Below are 19,552 nucleotides of genomic sequence, written 5' to 3'. Positions count from 1 at the left end.
TCAGTTGGTGTACTTATTCTGGTCAAAATGTTTGTAAAATAACAATAAATTTTGTTTATTATATGCTTCTCTCAAAACATCGCTGCATTGAAGATCAATTAACTCCATTTGGAATTTTTCTGGTACAGTTTCAATATCAGCAGAGAATGGCTCTGTGAACAATTGGATTTTGTCTGCATGATTCTTAACATCTGCAAACATTTTTGAAAATCTCGTTTTCAATTCAGCAATACAGATAACATATATTGCTGTGTTTCTAGGATTCAGCTCACCCAAAGTTGGAAAATGACTGAAATTTCCAGTTCTTAACTGCTGCTCCCACAAAGTTAATTTCAACTGAAAAGCTAGAATAAGGTTGAACATTTTTCCAATTAATTGATCTTTTCCTTGGAGTTCTTTGTTAAGTATATTGTAATGTTGGGTCAAGTCTACTAGAAATGCAAATTTTTCAATAAACTCTATTTCTTCTAGCTCTGGTGGATAATCTTTGTTGATAATTTTGAAAAAATCCAACATATTTTGTCTTAAATCATAAGTTCTTTTCAACATATTACCTCTAGAAAGCCATCTCACCTCAGTATAATAAAGCAGAACACCATATTCAGAGTCATTTTCAGTAAGAAAAGCCTCAAATTGCCTACTTTGTAATGCACCGGACTTAATGCTGTTTATTGCTTTAACTACTACAGACATTACATTTTCCACATCCATAGTCTTTGCTGTTAAATTTTGCTGATGAATAATACAATGCAGCTTAATTAATGACACGTTGTTTTCTGCCATTTCATTTTCCAGTCTGGAAACAAACCCATTATTTTTCCAATCATTGAGCTGTCACCATCTGATGTAATTGAAATTAATCTGTTGTAATTCAAGTTGAACTTTTTAAATACTTTCTTCATGGCAAGAAAAATGTCTTCTCCTGTTGTTTTGCCTTGCATAGGACAGATGTCAAGTAGCTCTTCAGTAATAAGAAAATCATTATCAATATCACGAATAAAAATAGCTAATTGAGCAGTTAGTGATATATCAGTTGATTCATCTATAGCTATTGAATAATACTGAAATGCTTTTATTTTTTCAGCCAATGACACTCAAATCATCAGCACTATCACATGTTCTTCTTGTAATTGTTTGTCTTGGGAGGGAGATATTATTTAAAATTTTCATTTTTTCAGGACAAATGTTTTTGAACACAATTTCAAGAGATTCCTTAATTATTTCCCCATCACTGAATGGTTTACAATTTTTAGCTAAAAGAAGACTCACTTCATAACTTGCAATAGCAGCATTTTCTGTTTCAGTGTTGCCCCTTTTTAACAAATCTTGTTGTTCAAATAACTTATTTTTCAATTTAATTGATTTTTCTTTCCGCACCTCGTTGACAAACTGATTACAAGCTTTTGAATGTTTTGTATCATAGTGCCTCCTTAAATTATATTCTTTGCACACTGCAACCGATTCATTACATATTAAACATACTAGCACTGAATTACATTCAACAAAAAAGTATTTAGTTTGTCATTCATCATTAAATAAACGACATTCCTCGTCGATTTTTCGTTGTTTTGATTTTGAAGATGCCATTTACAATTAAAAAACGCAAATGGTAATTGCCGGAAATTAATCCTGCGATTAATTGCCGGCAGGATTTTTTAAATATATTTTTAATTATTTAAAGCGATTGTTTTTTTTTACAAACTTATTAGTTTATAAATTTAAATATTATATAATTTATTAATATCATATATGTTTATAGTTTTTTTTATTATCTTTAAAATTAACTGACGGGCCGGATAAAAGGTTGCTGAGGGCCGGAGTTGGCCCTTGGGCCTTATTGTGGCCACCCCTGATGTAAAATAATATTCTGTGTATGGTGGAGAATGGAGGAGATCCTTAATTGGGAATTGCTTGATATAAACAAAACAATTAATGTGGAAGTCTATAGCCAACAGCCCAGACGACTAGTTGCAGCTTTCTAGCAAAAACGACTAAACCGTCCTTATGAACTGATCCTGCAACACGCAAGACCTCATGTTGAGGTCTGGCGTCTCAATCAATCTCACAAAAATCTCACAAAAACTGCCATCAAGGAAGGTCCTTCCGCATCCGCCTTACTCGTCCAACATCGCGCCTTAATATTTTCCATATATTTCGCTCACTTTCGAATGCTCTACGTGGTGTTAACTTTGAAAATAATGAAGAAGTGCATAGTTAGCTTAAAAATTAGTTTGGTTCTATGCTGCTTTTTATCGCCCCGGAATTAAGAAATTGATTTACATAACAGGTATTAAATCTGCTAATTATTCTTTATTAGCAGATATAATACATGTTATGTAAACAGTTTAGTATCTGTAAGTTTACATAAACCCATTAACTTTCAAACACAAGATAATAAACAACTTATAAATTGCAAATATTTACATTTATAGATATAGCATTACATTGTAGAACTACATCACGAATACGGGAAGCCGTCACAATCAAAAGTTAGTTGAAAACTCTCAAAGGTTTTTAAAATTGAGATAAAAAAGACAAACTCTTTATTAAAAACTTAAAAAGAGATTTACTATTTAAAATTCTCTTAGATATCAACTTTTCGTCTTTTAAAAACAATAGCGTTTCGTTTACTTTCACGAGTTTTTGACATCTCCATTCTTCGTTCGTTTCTGAAGGGAAAGAAAAAAATAAAAATAAAAAAATTAAAAAAGTTTTATCTAAGTTAAAAATAGTTACACAAACGCATAGTGACTCAGATTAAGTTAAAAGTGGCCAAAGTTACCTATAAGTATATATATTAAACATATTAGACATCAAAATAGGGTTTTTTAAGGTCAAGGAATTCAAATTTGGAACTTAAAATTATTTTCACATGCACTATATACCCGTATAACGTACATGTAGGGGTTCAAACACGCGTTAGGGGACTTTAAAGTTAGTAAAAACTTTTTTAATGGAAAATTTAGCTTTCTTAACCTAAAATATATTATCAATTTAATAATGCATAAACATACGCGTATGCAATTACTAAACGCGCGCAGATGCCTTACAAAGCCTTTATGAGACTCAACATTTTTCTGATTTTTGATCGAGTAAAATCCTTCTTTAAATTTACAGAAAGCTCCTCTTTTTCAGTTCTAGTATGAAACTTGTTTCGTTTTTCATTCTATAATCTGAATGTATAATGAACTCAATCTCTTAACCAGAAGTGCAAATTTGAAATACCTGATTTAAGGGCTCTCTCATTTACCGGGATTTTTGACTAAATCTTTTTGACTAAATCTTCATCAATTATTTATCTCCTTGGGATTAGAACCACACACACTTCAACTGAAATAACTTCGTAGCAGTAAATAAAATTTCTTTCGCGTCAAACATGATCATGTCAATTAACCATAATGGTCATTACAACACTAGTAAAATTAAAATCTATTTTAACTGATTAATTTGAGTTCGAAGGTCAATTTCTTCTTCTTTACAAGTCTGGGATCACTTATATTGCAGGTGTAATCTAGAACATTTAGAACTTTTGCTAAAGCCAATATTTTCAAATTAATATAGAAAAGGTTGTTGTGTTTTTAGCATTGTTCGATGTAGGCTGCAAATGTTTTGTCCAATACTGTATATGAACTGTCTCTTCCAAATGTGATCTTAGAAATTAAGTAAAATGCGTAGCTTTAAAGCAATATTGCAAATACTGGCGCATCGCAGATTGATTGTGCTAACAGGGTATCTACCTGCTTTATTAATTTGGGAACCTCATAGCTATCAAATTTTTGTTTACAACATTTTGAATTGAAGCTTCGTCAAGCTCAATATTTACATAAAATTTCGTTTATCTCAACTTTAAAATCTTCACTTAAATTAATCACATTTATGCTTAAAGTTACTGTATGATTTAACCATACATTTAATGAACATTTTAAGTTACTGTACTAATTTATTTGGTTAAAGTTAAGTGGTTTTTTTACACCAAAATTGAACGAGGAATAACGTTAAAATATTTTGTGATTAGTTTTTTTAAATAGCACTTATGTTAAAAATGGTTCATTAAAATTTTCATTTTCTAAAAAGAAACACACACACAGTTGGTTGCATAAATATAGTCACTACTTTTTTTATGCGAAATTTTGTTTTTTTCAAAAATTTCTTTGAAACCCACTAATTAATACGATTAAAAGCGTATTAAATGTGTTAATTAATTGATTCTCTATAGAATGGTATGTAACTCGAACTCGTTAGATTTACTAGTGTTGAGTAATTATCAATCCAATTAGAACATACCTGTATTTCTAATGTAGCAAAAATATAGAATCAGTTAAAATTTAACGACTTAAGTTGAAATATCTCAACAAAATATTATCCGAACGGTCTAAAATTTGGTGGTTGATTTCTTTCAAACGATATAAACGTTCTTGTGAAAATAAAATTAAGTTATCATTTTTATATCTTGAGTTATTCGCATTGGTAATTACTTGGTAAAGTAAAAAGACAAAAATGGGCAGAAAAGTTATTTCAGACAACTGATGACAGATTGTTGGTCTGTTAAAAGATAAAACAAAAAGCCAATAAGAAATAGCTGGAATGTGCAATTTTTCGCTCAAATGAGTACAAACAACGTTGAAAAACCAGGAGCTACATAATGATGTCAAAGATTTACCAAGGCTTGGTAGGATTTTAAAACTAACTTCAAGAGACCAAAGTTATCTGTATCGAAATGTTAGACAAGACCCTAAAATTTCTTACCGCGAACTTGCTGAAGGGTTCACAAATACACTGGTAACGTTAGTGTTAGTAGATGGACTGTACGAAGATGCCTAAATAAGAAACCCTTAGATTGCTATGTTGCTGCTCGAAAACTACTTTTGCGTGTCTCAGATTGTCTATAAAGATTAAAGTGGTGTAGAGAAAGACTTTACTGGTCTGTAGAAAACCGGCCAAATTAATTTTCAGCGACGAATCCAATTTTGAGGTGATAAATCGCAAATCAAGAGTTATCATCAAGAGGTTGGCTGGTGAAAAGTTCAAAGAGCTTTTTTGGGTACCAAGGATACTAGGCGGAAGAGGATCAGTCGGAATATGAAGGTGCTTCTCCCATAAAGGAACAGGGTCATAGAACATTTATAACGGCAGAATTAACCAGTACAACTACAAAGAAACCCTCGAAAGTAAACTTTTACCAACAACCAGAGCTTTTTACGGAAAACGACGACAATGGGTTTTTCAGCACGATGGCACAACGGCTCACACTGCGATCTCGGTTAAAGAGTGGCTTGATCAGAAAAACATTAGGCCATACCTTAGCCAGCTTGTTCTCCAGATCTCAATCCCATCGAGAACTTTTGGGCTTAGATAAACAAGAGATTGGTCAAAGAGAGCATAACCAGTGTTGCGCAATTACAGCTGGCCTTGGAAAAGGTTTGGAAAGTTGAATCTATGCCTAGACGTGTTCGTGCATGTGTGAAAGTTCGCGGTGCGCATACAAATTACTAAAATGCACCCCGACTCTATATTTTTACTCTGGTTTTTTTTGTTTATCTTTTTTTTAACAGTTGTATATATTTCTCATAAAAAGTATCTTATACTTTTTTTTTTGAAAAATTTTTTTTTCTTATTTTCTTTATAATATCGTTAATAAAACTTAAAACAATTTAAATTATTAACCTTTTTGTTTACTTTAAATTTAAAAAAAAAACAATTAAAAAATCATATTAAAAATAAACTGATTATATATTTATGCAACCCACTGTGTGTGTGTGTTTTTATGAAATTTATTTTAACTGTTTGTACTTTTCTTTTTAATGATCTAAGAACATTAGTGAAGTATACAAACCTTGATTTCGGCTGCTTTGTGATTTCTTTAACAGATATTTTATTTTGTTCTGTCGAGCTAGTGTTGAGACTTTTTAAAGAGAGCGTGCTTCCTGGAAAATAAACTTGTTTTAATTTTCCTGAGTGTGGTTTATAGGAAAGACCTTTTTCTAAAGAAGCTTGAAGGTCAAATTTGATAGGCATTTTTTTCAAACTGGGAGACCTGTGAAAAACAAATTAACAGATTTATATATTTTTATCCTATTAATTCAAAAGAATTAAGTAAATACAAACTTTTAAAAAGACACATACTCTGAATTTCCCAGAGTTGTATTTAAGCTAGTACCAGTTTTAGCTGATGTTGCTACACCTGTAAAGTGAACAGATTTTCTTCCCTTTAGCATAACTTTTTTCCCGTCAGTATGTACTTGGCTCAGACGAGGTGATGAACGCAGCAAATTTTTTCCGGGGGTAACCTTGTTATCAAATGTACAATTGGACAGCGGATAAATAGATTTGCTGCTCGTGGCTATACCCAATTTAGCGTTGCCATTCTAAAAAAAATATCAACACTTATCAAAGTTAACTTTATTAACACGAAAAAAAAATCAACAGTATAATGCAAAAAATAAAAGCAAAAAATTTTCTGTCATTCACTAAACCTTTTGTAAAGCAGTACTTTTGATCATATCAGCACGGTGACGTTTTTTCTCCATGTAAACATCGAGTGAATCCATTCTGAAAATAAATAAATTTGGTAAAAGGTAGCTACCATTAGTTACTCCTAAATGAAATGCATAATAGTTAAAACTGATTTACTTTTTAAACTGCGCTTTATGCTGAGTCAGAAATCTACCTAAACACAGTAGATACAAATTATATTTTATACATTTCGTTATGAGGTTTATCAAGATCTAAATAAATTGATCATTCAAGTAAAGAAAATAACTAGAACATAAACTAAAACTTTTAAAAAGTAAAGAATGTCAACTTTAAAATTGGGTCAGCACTTTTTATTAAAATTTTTTAGATAATAGACCATTGTTAGATAATAGACCAGTTATTACTCTTACTATGTACTTTTAGTTTTTTTATTCTTACTTTTTCCCTTAGATTTATCTAATTCGACCAAACGTTCCATATATAACCATCTGCTTGAGAGTTTTAATAGCTGTTAATAACTTATTTTTTGAAGATTTTATATCGGATGGAACTTTAATCTCTTTTTGCTCCTTGATAAATTCTTAGCTCTTTGAAGTTTCCCTTCAGAAGTATACTGCAGTTAGGCAGCCACATGAATTCTTGCCAAATTAGTTACTTCTTAACAAACTAGGTAAGTTTGATCAGGGTTTAGATAAGTTTCATTGCGTTGATTTATGCATCATTTACATTTAAGCTAGACTTCATTGTGCAGTTTCATTGCTGTTTTTTTGGAAATTTTCATGCAATGTATTGTATTTTGAAAATAAATCTCTTAAACCTAACTGTGGATTTCACTGTAAGGTCGATCTTCTTTATCAATTTTCTGCCATCAGGGTTCTTTCCAAACTTATTTTGGTTTATAAGATCCTTGTGCAACTGATGTTGATTTTTAACAAAATCATGCAAAAGAAATTTAGCATATTGGCTTGTTTCAAAAATAACTTAAAGATCAAATTTGTGAGCAATTAATGACCTAACCTTTAAATGAGCCTTATAATTGTGTTTTGATTTTAAAAAGAGTAATAAAATGTAAAAGTAAAACTAGATAAATAAAAAAAAGTTTAGTTTAAATTGCTTGAACCATTTTTTAAGTTGACAGTCCTTAAAAACAAAAGCTAATGCCTAAAGTTATTTTTAAACCTTTTATTGTAACTTTCATAATTTTAATAACTTAGAAAAGTTACAAATGTAAAAATAGATTAAAAACATCATACTTAAGTACCTGGAGACTTAAATTCATCATAATCTTTTACATGTGAAATTGTTGAAACTAATAAGTAAAAAATCATCATCTTTTACATATGGAATCATTGAAAGTAATAAGTAGAAAAATACTTTATTAGATGTCATTAGTAAAAATAATTTTTATAATTTTTTCTAAAAGTTAAACGAATAACATTTTTACAATCTTATAGCGATTCAATATTAAATAAGTTTTTGTTTCATCACTTAGAAGTGATGAAATGAAAAGTTGTTTGATGTTGAATCATTATAAGTTTTGCCACCTCTCCTCTGTTATATCAAAAACTCTCCAAAAACATGATAATGAACTAATGAACTCTTTATCTTCAGTTGTCAACATTCAATTTTTTTAAAGCCTTCATTATTAGTGAGCAAAAATAATGAAGAACCTCTCAACCCTCCATTTTTTTTAAAACTGTATGTTCTCTGCATCTTAACCCTGTGTCATTAGAATTGAATTAAAATGACCTGGCATGTTAATAACTTGCAATAACTTTATTGATGCACAATCAATGTTGCTGCTTGTCAGCTGATGTTTACATCTTGTTCTTTACATTTTTACTCACAAACCAGTTGTGCAGCCGCAGCATTAAAAGTTAGACATGTACAAGTTAGAAAAAGGTAAAACCCCATCACTGTATTCAACAAAATAATTTTGCACTATAAATACCGCTGTCTTTTATGATTAACTGGATCAAAGTTTTACAAATAAAGAAAATCAAAAGCAAAATTGACTTTATATTTGTAAAAGAGTCCAAGAATTCGTTGGTGAGCCTTCACAGGAGCCTCCTGCATAGATAACTAATGCTTGTTAAAGATGCCAAGTATATTCAGCAAAGACAATAAAACATTACATAGTTGCCACAAATGTTTGTCCAGAAAAAACCTTTTGTAGTAACTGTACTTACAACGATGTGTCCTCTTATTACCATAAAATTACTTGCGCCTACGACATGTGTGAATATTACAGCCTTTCTTTGTTGGACAGAACGCTTCTGTGAGGGTTCACTAAGGAATTCTCAGATTATTTACAAATATCGTGTTGTAATTGATTAAGTATTAAGATATGCTTTTCCAGATAAGAAAGATAAGAATATATTGATAAAAAACCGTAAACCATTTCAAAGTTTGACAAAAATCAGTAAATCCCATAAATAATTTAAAAGTATGATAAAAAGTAATGTAAATATAAGGATGTTGAATTTTATTGATTTTTTAACAGTTAAATAAGTATATAAAAAAGTTCTTATAATATTATTTTTTATTTTATTTCTAAATCCAAGGTATATTGAAGTTATTATATGTAATCGCCTACCATTTTCTTAAAATTCATTGAATCATCCAAAGTTAATACCCAAGTAGTATTGACCCACACCAATATTTATGTATCACTTTTCTACCTTAATGACGTCAGGTTAACGTTCATAAGGCTTTCCTTTTATAGCCCCTCCACATCCTTTGCTAAATTTTTCTAGATAAATCACCAGATCCTTCATCAACTGTCAATTCTATTATCAAACATCAGATCCATCACCAACCATCAGATTAATAAATCATCAGATCCATCAACCATTAAACCCATCTCAAATTGATTGATATATTTACACTCCCTCATTATCTTAATGCCATAAAAAATACATCCAGACTCTTATTGTAAGTTAAATAACTTTGAACCTTTCTTAATAGAGACTTATTAAGATTACCAGATTCATCTGAGTTCCATTGTAACTTGACAAAACTTCAACATTCAATGTCACTTATCAAAAAAGTATTTAAACATTCAATGTCACAAAAAAGCTCTCAACTTGTTATTTTTTTGAAAACTCACCTTCAGATTTTTTTAAATCTTTAGCACATGGAATCTTTGAAACTAAGTATAGAAATTAATAAAATTTTAGAATATGCCTAATATTGTGAATCAATCAATAACAAAATATTGATTATAGAGCAAGAAAGGTTAGCAAAGATTTATAAAACAGTTGTTTATTTATAAAAAAGGTTCTTAAACAATAGATAAAAACTAATTAGGCAGTAACCTTTGGGACTTTTTTTGAAACCCAAATGTGGTTTAAAAAACTGAAGATCATTACTTAATAAGTTTTAATCTACTATTCCAAAAAATCCAAGTATTGAAGGCTTTACCTTCATTATTTGGACAAATTTACATCTTATTAACTTAGGTTTATGATGTCAAGTTAAGTAAGTATTCATATAAGAAGACAAATCTTTTGTCTTCTTTTTTTTCAAATCAATATTGTGTGATATTCACATCATAATTGCTTAATCACTTAACATCATATATGCAATATGTCTAAAAAGGGTATCATCATTGCATCTAGTTTGTGGCATATTCACAAAGAATAACTTAGTGTAATATTCATTGGACATATATTATTTGTTTTCTGACACTTCTTTTATATATATTGTCTCTGCTGGGCATACCACAGAACAAGACACCCACTAAGCTAAAAAAAATTAAATTGATTTGAAATGCTCAAGAAATATTAAAACTCTTATAAAAAAAAGAGTTTAAAGACAGTAAGTTAATATCAGAATGAAATTATAAGACTGATAATTACAACAAATTATTATAATTCTTGGATTGAAACCAGAAGTAGATGCAGTAGAGTATGAAATCCTAAGAGGGCTGATAAAAAAACTACACATGATGGGAATTTAACCTAGAATAGCATTTGTTGAAAAGCTAAGCAGCAGTTGAAAATTTAAAGCATAGGCTAGGTAATTAAATTCATAAAATTTTTCTATTTTGTTTTAAGATTTATTTTTCATGAAAACTAGGTTATATAGTTTGTGTGTTTAAAAATAAATAAAAATTCATATGCTAAGACATCAATAATACTCAGATCCATATGCTGATGTTGTTAGCATGGATAAACTTATCAGTTTTGCTAAATTAGATCTATTTGAAGAAGTATCTTGTTTATATGATATTGTATACTAACATTCTTTTTTTTTTTAGAAATATTACATTTCTCTTCTATACAGTCAATATATAAATTGCAGATGTCACATTCCATATACGTGCACTTACTTAAACTGACATCAAAAATCAAATCAAAAAACAGGTTCAATCAAATAACTAGTATGCAATAAGCTAGATTATAAAAAATTAATAAAATAACTAAAAAATCTTTACCCTTTATTTCTGCTCTTTTATCAACTTCTTTTGCAATTTCTTTTTTCAGATTTTCCTTATTCATCTCAATATTGGATTCTGTTACCTCTATAAAAAAAAATAAAAAAATAGAATTTTCTAAATCTATATAGCATTACATATTTAATGAATGTTTAGAGGAAGCAAGAGAGCTTTGTAATGTTTTAATGAATGTTTAGAGGAAGCAAGAGAGATTGTAACAACTAGACAAGACAACAGCGTCATTTTTAGATTAGTTTCAAAAGATCCTAGACTAACTTACAAAGAAATCACCACTCCATTCAATACAAGGTGGAATATGTCAATTTCCAATAGCACTGCTCATAAAATTTTGATTAAATACAAAAATTTTTTTGAAAAATCATTGTTGAGCCCATATTATATATGAATATTACAGTTAAAAGAACGGCTCATGAGAAGTACTACTCTAGCTATATTAGACCAGCATCACAAAAAGGCAGAGGCTCTATTGGTATCTGGTCATTTTTTAATTACAAAAGTATTGGTATGTGTTAAACACATTCCAGTAGAATCAACTCTAGTTTACATGTACAGTGGGTGCAAAACGTATCCGACACAAAGGAAAAACTTTATTTAATTAAAGCCTATTCAACAAAATAACATAAACAAACACTATTCTAATGTAATTTTGCATGGGAAATACAAATATCATATCAAAACATCAATATCATTAAATGTTGACTTGTTAATTGCAATTTTGTAAAAGTTAAGGTTTAAAAAGTAACCCACACATCATAAAAAATTTACTCAATACTTCGTCATGTGACCTTTAGCAGCCAAAACTGCTTCTAAATGATTGGAATACTTGTTCACAAGATTAGCACATAGGCTAATAGGAATTTTAGCCCACTCTTTCTTGCATATTTATTTCAATTGGATAAGATTTCTTGGATATCTCTCTTGTACCCTCAATTTTAATTCCCACCACAGATTTTCAATTGCATTGAGGTCAGGTGATTGGCTTGGCCATTCCAATAAGTCAATTTCCCTCTCCTGAAACCATGCACAAGTTGCCCTAGCTATGTGCTTAGGGTCATTGTCTTGTTGGAATATACAACCTTGAGGAAGGTTCAATTTTTCAGCTGACTTCTTGAGACATCTCTCAAGAATGCCCCAATACATTTCAGAGTTCATCCTTCCTTCTATGATTTCCAATGCCCCAGGGCCTGCAGAAGAGAAACAACCTCAAAACATTATGCTGCCACCTCCAAACTTCACTGTTGGGACGGTATTCTTCGGGTGAAACGCAGAGTTCTTCCGTCTCCAAACACAACTGACACAATTCCGACCAAACAACTATATTTTAGTCTCCTCTGACAATAATATTTTATCCCAAAAGCTTGAAGGTTTACTCAAGTGCTCTTCAGCAAAGTTCCGGCGTTTCTTTACGTGAATTTCCTTCAAGAGAGAGGTTTTTCTTGGAGACGGAGAGTGGAATCCTCTCTTTCGAAGAACTGTCCTAATTGTAACCTTGCAAACATTTGTCCCAGATGATTGCAAGTCCTTTTGCAGTTCAGAGCGAGTCAGTCGAGGATTATTCTGTACTTTTCGAACTACGTTCCTAGCTGTACAGTCAGACATTTTTGTAGGACACCCTGAACGAGGCAGACTAGTCGAAAGATGGAAGGATTTCCACCTCCGAACAGTATCACCAACTGTCAAAATTGGGAATTTAACACAGATAAATTTTTTCTATATCCCAAACCATCTCTGTGCAGCTGAATAATTGAATTTCTAGTTGATTCAGATAATTCTGCAGTTTTAGGCATTGTTGAATAGTGTAAAATTTAGGCCACCTTCCAATGAAGATGTCAGGTAATGAATGACTGCAGTTACAAAGATTCTATGACATTCTTTTGCATTCTAGAATGTTCTAACGTTTTCTGATTCTAGAATATTCTCTCGAATATAACGGATGACAAATAATTGGCAAATCAAATTCTTTTTTTATGATGTGTTGGATACTTTTTGAACCTTAACTTTTACAAAATTGCAATTATCAAGTCAACATTTAATGATATTATTGTTTTGATATGATATTTGTATTTCCCATGTAAAATTACATTAGAATAGTGTTTGTTTATGTTATTTTGTTGAATAGGCTTTAACTAAATAAAGTTTTTCCTTTGTGTCGGATACTTTTTGCACCCACTGTAGATATCCTGGAAAACAAGTTCATTCCAACAAAAGAATCTTGAGCACTGAGATGAAGATCGGAAGTTTCAGTAAGATGGCACTACAGCTCATACTGCATATTTAACAAAGGAATGGTTTGAAGAAAAAAATATTGTAGCAATGACTTGGCCACCATACTCAACTGATTTGAACCCTATAGAGAACATCTGGGCATAGATAGACCATGAGTTGGTAAAAGTTCAAATTACCAGTCTAGAACAGCTTAAAGAATTGTTAAAGGAGATCTGATACAGAGTACCAGTTGACATGTGTAACCGTTTAGTTGAGTCTTTGGGAAGAAGAGCCTTAAGTTGTATTAAGGCTATAGGTGAACACACTAAATATTAATTTTTTGTTGGTTTTTTTTGTTAAATTTAAGGTGCGTCTAAACTTTAGAACATTTAAAGTATTTGCTTTTGCACATTTAAAATATTTGCTTTTGTTGTGGTAATATATTTCAACATTTTACAGATGCATTTTTAATCTTTTATAGTATTTTGTAATTTTTTTAAAATTTAATATCCTTATAAAACTTACTAATAAAAAACAAAAAAAACCTAAATTAAAATCTTTTTCTTTATCGAGTTATTAATAAAAATATTTTGAATACTTAAAAAAAAAAAGAGTCCATCTAAACTTTTGGAAACTACTGTATAAAGAAAATCCAGTATTTCCTTCTTTTTGCAGTCTGGAAAGTGATGCTGATGACCCTAAACCAGTTTAAATCAATTTTGCTTTTGATTTTCATTCTTTGCAAAAATGTTATTGTGTTGCTGGATGAAGGCAACTCCCCTTTGTGAATTGTTATTAATAACCTGCAGCTGTCAAACAGTTTTAAGGCCTGCATTGTTGATGTCTTGAGAATAACAAGAGGACTCTTGAGACAACTACAATATAGGCCTTAAACTGTTCTGAAAAAAATAAATTGCTAATTATTTAAAGCGTATAGCATTAGGAGAAATTTTTTTAAAAAAGTTAAATACCAGAAATTTATTACTTCATATTTGAAATTAAAAAATAAATAAAAATATATACAATTTGATTTAGCTTTCTAACAATGTGACTGTCCCATAAATATGCCATTTTTTACTAAATTTATGCTTAAAAAAAATATCCAATAAGGGAATGGATTAGAATAATTACAAAAAACTATTCTTTTTTACGCAAAACCAAGAATCTGCAGATTGATGAATTTACTTAGAGCATATAGATATTTATTTAGTAAGTAATGGCTTAATGTCTTGTAAGTAATAATGAAGTAGTAAGGAAGAAGTGAGTAATGATGAATTACAAAGAGTCATAAGTAACAACTCATTGTAAACCAATGTTTGCATAGTCTTTAGAGTAAGAAACTTATGCAAAACACTTAAATATTTAAAAGATTAAAAAAATTGGCTTTATAACTCTGTCATTTGAAAGATCATTAAGTGGAATTTAGAACAGGTTTTAATTGACAATTAAAATGATTGTTGCAAGATTTCTGTGCAGTACTTTGAAATAAAATTGTGTAATTCATCATTCAAAGTTAATCATGCATTTAAACTTATTTACTTTTTTTTACAGATAAATTTTCAGAAAACGTTATGAAACTGGAATTACCTAAAAATTGGCAGAACCTTCACCACAGTAACTGCAGACAGTGCAGAAAATGAAAGGGAACCAAAGAAAATGTTGAAATTATATTGTTTCTGTAAACATTTTTGGTTAAACTGTTATGTACTCAGTCTAACATTTTTGGTTAAAATGTTAAACTGAGCACAAAATGCTCATATAGTCTTGGTTTTGCATCAAAATGGTGCATCACAAAGTCATATGATTAAAATAGCATACCTTTTTTTTAAGAATAACAAAATAAAACTTTTACAAGCAGCAGAAAAATTCTTTTACTGATTTTATGTTGTTTTTTAATCTTTTAAATAATAAATAATACTGATTCTATGAGATGGGTAGCCCCTTAAACATATTAGTTATATGAAATATATTAGTTAAATGCTGTAAAACAAAAGCAAAAAACTTGATGATGATGATGATGATGATGATGATGATGATGATGATGATGATGATGATGATGATGATGATGATGATGATGATGATAATGATGGTGGTGGTGGTGGTTGTGGTGGTGGTGATGAAAACAACAACAACAACAGCAGCAAGAATAAAAAAAGCAATAGTTAGAAGAACAATAATAATAAAAGCAATAATAATAAGAACAATACGAAAAACAATACTAAAAATTAATATAACAACAACAACAAAAAACAACCTTTATTTTCTTTTTCATTTTTATCAATATGATCTGATGATTTTATCAATATATTCTGATCATTATGATCTAATGATGAAGCTATTTGGCATTGATTTTCTTTTAAAACACTTTCATGACCTAAAAATTTATCAAAACTTTAACCAGAACCTTTGCAGAAATTATTAAACAGTGGTTTATGATCATAGCTTTTATGATTAGTTTATAAAAGTTAAAATCAGTACTTTAGATAGTTAAGTAAAAGTGAATTATGTAAACCTTTTTTTTTTTAATATATTAGCTAGTAAACAACCAAAACATTTGTGCCACATAACCACCAAAAGAAGTTTATGACCATTAACATTTTAACAAATAAAGTTTTTATTAAAATTGAAAACAAATATTTATGCTGTTAACAAGTGCCAATAAAACAGATGTAAAAAACCTTAGTTAAAAATAAGTCTAAGAAATATTTTTTTTCAGACTAATATCAATTAGACTAATAATTGGGCATTTTACATCTATTCTCTTGCCAGATAGTAAATTGAAAAATCAAATTTTAGAGTTTTCATTAATGCTTATAATTATGTTCAATCAAATTTTAGAACTTTTATTCATATCATGCTCTAATTCTTTTTTTGATGCTCAAACTTAATCATTTGTCAAAAAATCATTAACAAAAACAGCTTACAGAAAGTTGAAAGTATAAAAAATACATTGGTGAAAAAAATTACAAAATTAAACATTTATTGCAATTAAGCAAAATTTGTACATAAATTTTATTGGCTAATTTTAACAGATTATCAATAACTGTTTGCTTTTTCTCAATAAATAAAAAATATCTATACAATTATAATTATCTTTAACATCATCAAGTTCAGAGGGCTGTTCTTTTAACAATCCCAGATTTTCTTGCAGAATCTAAGAATAAATATTTGGTGCAACAAACAAAATATCCTAAAAATAATATTAAAACTAGATAATTATTAAAAGATTTATTTTACTGTGCTAATTACTGCAAATTTAAGAAACTAGAAGGCTGATGTTATAGCAAAAATTGTTTAAGTGTAAACAACTAAAATTTTTACAAATAAAAAATTTAAAAACAATCTAAATCGTCAATTACTGACATTCACTAACAGGCTTGTTTTATTTGTCAATAAATATGCAGTTTTAAAAAACTTATTAACAAACCAACCTCTTCTTTTTTTTCTAGCTGCCCAAATATTTGAAACAAATCGTTTAATAGGTCACCACTCTAAAAAAAGGATTTTAAAAAAAAGAAGATGAAAATTGTTTATTAGCATTTACCAAATCTCTAAATAATCTATTATAAATTGATTTATGTTACATTTTAAAAATTTGTTGAATTTATTAAGATTTTTATTTTTACATTTTTTTAAGGTAAACATTTTAAATTAAATATAGGAGTGTTGTTGTTCATATGACATTCAACAATAGTAATATTTCATATTTTATAAATAACAACATATTAAATGAAATAAACATGTAAGTAGATTAACTACTTAAAAAGTCCTTATCAATTTTTACTTAAAACTGAGATAAAATATTTTAAAGAAATTAATTTACTCCTAAGGATATTTAATAATATTTCAAACTTTTGCTTGGGTGGTCCCCATAAGCTTGCACACAGCATTACATAACTATTTGATGCTACCTTGAAACAAATTTTTAAAACTTTCAATGAGGTTTTCCCTGCTCCTGGCTTTGGGTTTTATAAGGACGCTTTCCTAAAGTTTAGCCCAATTCGCTCTAAAGGATTTAGATCCACATTATTGCCTGACCACAAATCTTTGGGTAAGAAATCAGAAATTTCTGCATGCTAAAATTTTGACACTTTTGTAGTGTGGCCCATCCCCTCAAAAATCTAAGCAAAAGCAAAATATGTAAATCTCTGAAGAACATCTTAGCTTTATCAATCTTGATACTGCTTTTATTTTATCTTTAACATGTTTCTTTGTAGAATGACAGAATTGCCTTTATATAAAAGTTTGTATTTATGTTAACTTTTGCGGACATAAAACCCTGTTAACCCTCAATCATTTATCCCTCTAACTAACATTACTTTAAAACCATTTTTGGGTCTTTGTGAAAATGTAATTTTAGTTTTGTCAGGAGCCTCCATTTAAACATTTTGCCTATTTGGCACAGGGAAAAGCTCAATGGGTGACTCATCAGTCTATATTATGTGGCCCCTCTTTTTATGGTCATCCCATATTAAGAGGGCCCAAAATCTATGATTACGAGAAAACTACATCCTAAGTAGTAAAATTAACTAGTTTGTGAGACTACAATTATTTTTTACATAGATAAAGAATTTGCACCTTGACTTTTTATGCAAAAATCAACAGACAAAAATAATAACCTTTTTGTTTGCTTTTAAATTCAACTGTTTACAAAGCTTTTGCAACTGTCTGTATGTGAATGTTTCTAATTCTTCTTTCGTATACATTTTTTAATATCTAAAGATAATGCTTACCATAATATTAAAATACATACTTTTAATTATATGTGAACTTTTAGTTAAGCAAGAACAACTTGTATAATAAAGGAGAACAGATGCAATCGCAGTTAGGCATTTTCAAGATTACACATACTTTTTTAAATCTAACAAGTCATTTACAGTTTTGTAAAAATAAATCATTCATACTTCAGGCCAATCAAGAGTCTATTATTTCACTTTACAACATCATTATTTACATTTTTTTTTCCTTTTAAGTAACATAAATATAGTTGTTAAAATCTCAGATTATACTCGAAGATTTTTAAACTGATAGCTTGTTAGTGAAACACCATTTGTAGTTTCTTATAAACTTAAAATTGTTAAAAATATTGATAGTAAATGTGGATAGGTAAAGAAATTGTTTGAATTTTCTATTCAAAACCGCCAACATTAGTTCTTGAAATTTGATTGGTGTTTTTCTTTTATTGTTATTATTTTGAATTGTATTTAAGGGTCTGCGTATCGAAACATATCGTATTACGATACGATACGATAAGGTATCGGAATGTGCGTATCGTAAGTTTTTTTATATTACGATAATATCGTACCCAAAAAGTTTGCACGATAAAGTTTCGATATTTATCGGTCAATTACCTAAATATCGTAACTCATATCGTAACGATAACGATACTTATCGATTGATTACGATATTATTTTTTCCGACTAAAAAAAAAATTTTTTTAAAAACCTAAATACTGTCATAAAATTGCTGATAAGTGCACTATTTAATGTAAAAAAAAGAAATAAACAAAACTTTATTTGTAATTTTGATTTTTTAATTTATTCAAGACTTAAGTTGAAGCAAAAAACAGCTAAAAACAAAAAATAATTTTTTACTTGATAAATTGTTGACGTGACATGTTTAACACGTTAAGGTTTGTGCCTGTGACTTAATATAAGAAAAGGATTAAAATTTAATCTCAAAGTCAAGGTTTATTGAAATCACTGAATCACTACATGGGAAATTTTATAAACTTTAAGCAGTAAAATAAACCAATGACGCCACTAAGGCAATGAACCAATTTAAGTTAGTCATCCATTTCAACTGCTGATGTAAGAGTTGAAGTAGGAAGTCCCTGACTTGAAGCAGCTGAATTCTGAGAGTTATTGGTAGAAGCCTCTTCAAACAATTCTTCTTTTTCATCCCGACTGGTTAGAAGCCATCTTTTGATCTGGACCTTAGGGTAGTTTTGCTGAATGTACAACAATTTTTCAACTTGTTCAGGCTGCAATTTTGTTCTTTTATAAGAGACAACTCCACCACCGGCACTAAAAGCTCTTTCTGAAGATGCTGAGGAAGCAGGTACACATAGCCATTTTTTAGCAGCTTGAGCAAGGAGAGGAAATTTGCATTTATTTGCTCTCCAAAATTCCAGCACGTCCACACCAACAACCCCTGGGAGTTTTTGAAATATTTCCCATTCAGTGACAATGTCCGACTTTGGAGGTGGAGCCGGACCAGAATAGGAAGTCATAAGTGCAGGAGCTTCTTCCATTCCAACATTATAGAAAGGATCATCTTCCGAAACATGACTTTGGATTTCAGCATGTAACCGTTCATCAAATAATGTTGTTGCAGCAATTCATTCCTGATAAGCATTGGATTGAGTAATCAGTGCCTCATAGGCTTCATCAAATCCACCCAGTTTTTTCAGAG

The 19,552-nt window shown here is 29.6% G+C and overlaps 1 protein-coding gene and 1 pseudogene across 3 annotated transcripts; both read right to left on the bottom strand.

The window, feature by feature from the left end:
- LOC149881943 (general transcription factor II-I repeat domain-containing protein 2B pseudogene) lies at window positions 1-783 on the bottom strand (annotated as a pseudogene).
- A 1,623-nt stretch (window positions 784-2,406) lies between these two features.
- Window positions 2,407-18,301, bottom strand: LOC145191348 (uncharacterized). 3 transcript variants are annotated; one of them, XM_090067098.1, is made up of 12 exons: window positions 17,758-18,301; window positions 16,570-16,629; window positions 16,220-16,292; window positions 15,393-15,512; window positions 10,913-10,999; window positions 9,584-9,625; window positions 7,736-7,783; window positions 6,631-6,667; window positions 6,474-6,549; window positions 6,124-6,365; window positions 5,834-6,034; window positions 2,407-2,669 (listed from the first exon to the last, which is right to left on the bottom strand). In XM_090067098.1, exons 1-12 carry the CDS (start codon window positions 17,842-17,844, stop codon window positions 2,585-2,587), a joined length of 1,158 nt encoding a protein of 385 aa, XP_089923224.1. In that variant the 5' UTR covers window positions 17,845-18,301; the 3' UTR covers window positions 2,407-2,584. The 3 variants fall into 3 exon arrangements, with proteins under 3 accessions (XP_089923224.1, XP_089923225.1, XP_089923227.1); XM_090067099.1 differs by lacking the exon at window positions 9,584-9,625; XM_090067101.1 differs by lacking the exons at window positions 7,736-7,783; window positions 9,584-9,625.
- Window positions 18,302-19,552: the final 1,251 nt, after the last annotated feature.

The sequence above is a fragment of the Hydra viridissima genome, unplaced genomic scaffold (genome assembly GCF_058129835.1).
Source record: "Hydra viridissima isolate aposymbiotic clone 2 unplaced genomic scaffold, HvirCarnegie_v1 scaffold_11, whole genome shotgun sequence".
Classification (NCBI taxonomy): domain Eukaryota; kingdom Metazoa; phylum Cnidaria; class Hydrozoa; order Anthoathecata; family Hydridae; genus Hydra; species Hydra viridissima.
This window is presented reverse-complemented; position numbering and strand designations above follow the sequence as displayed.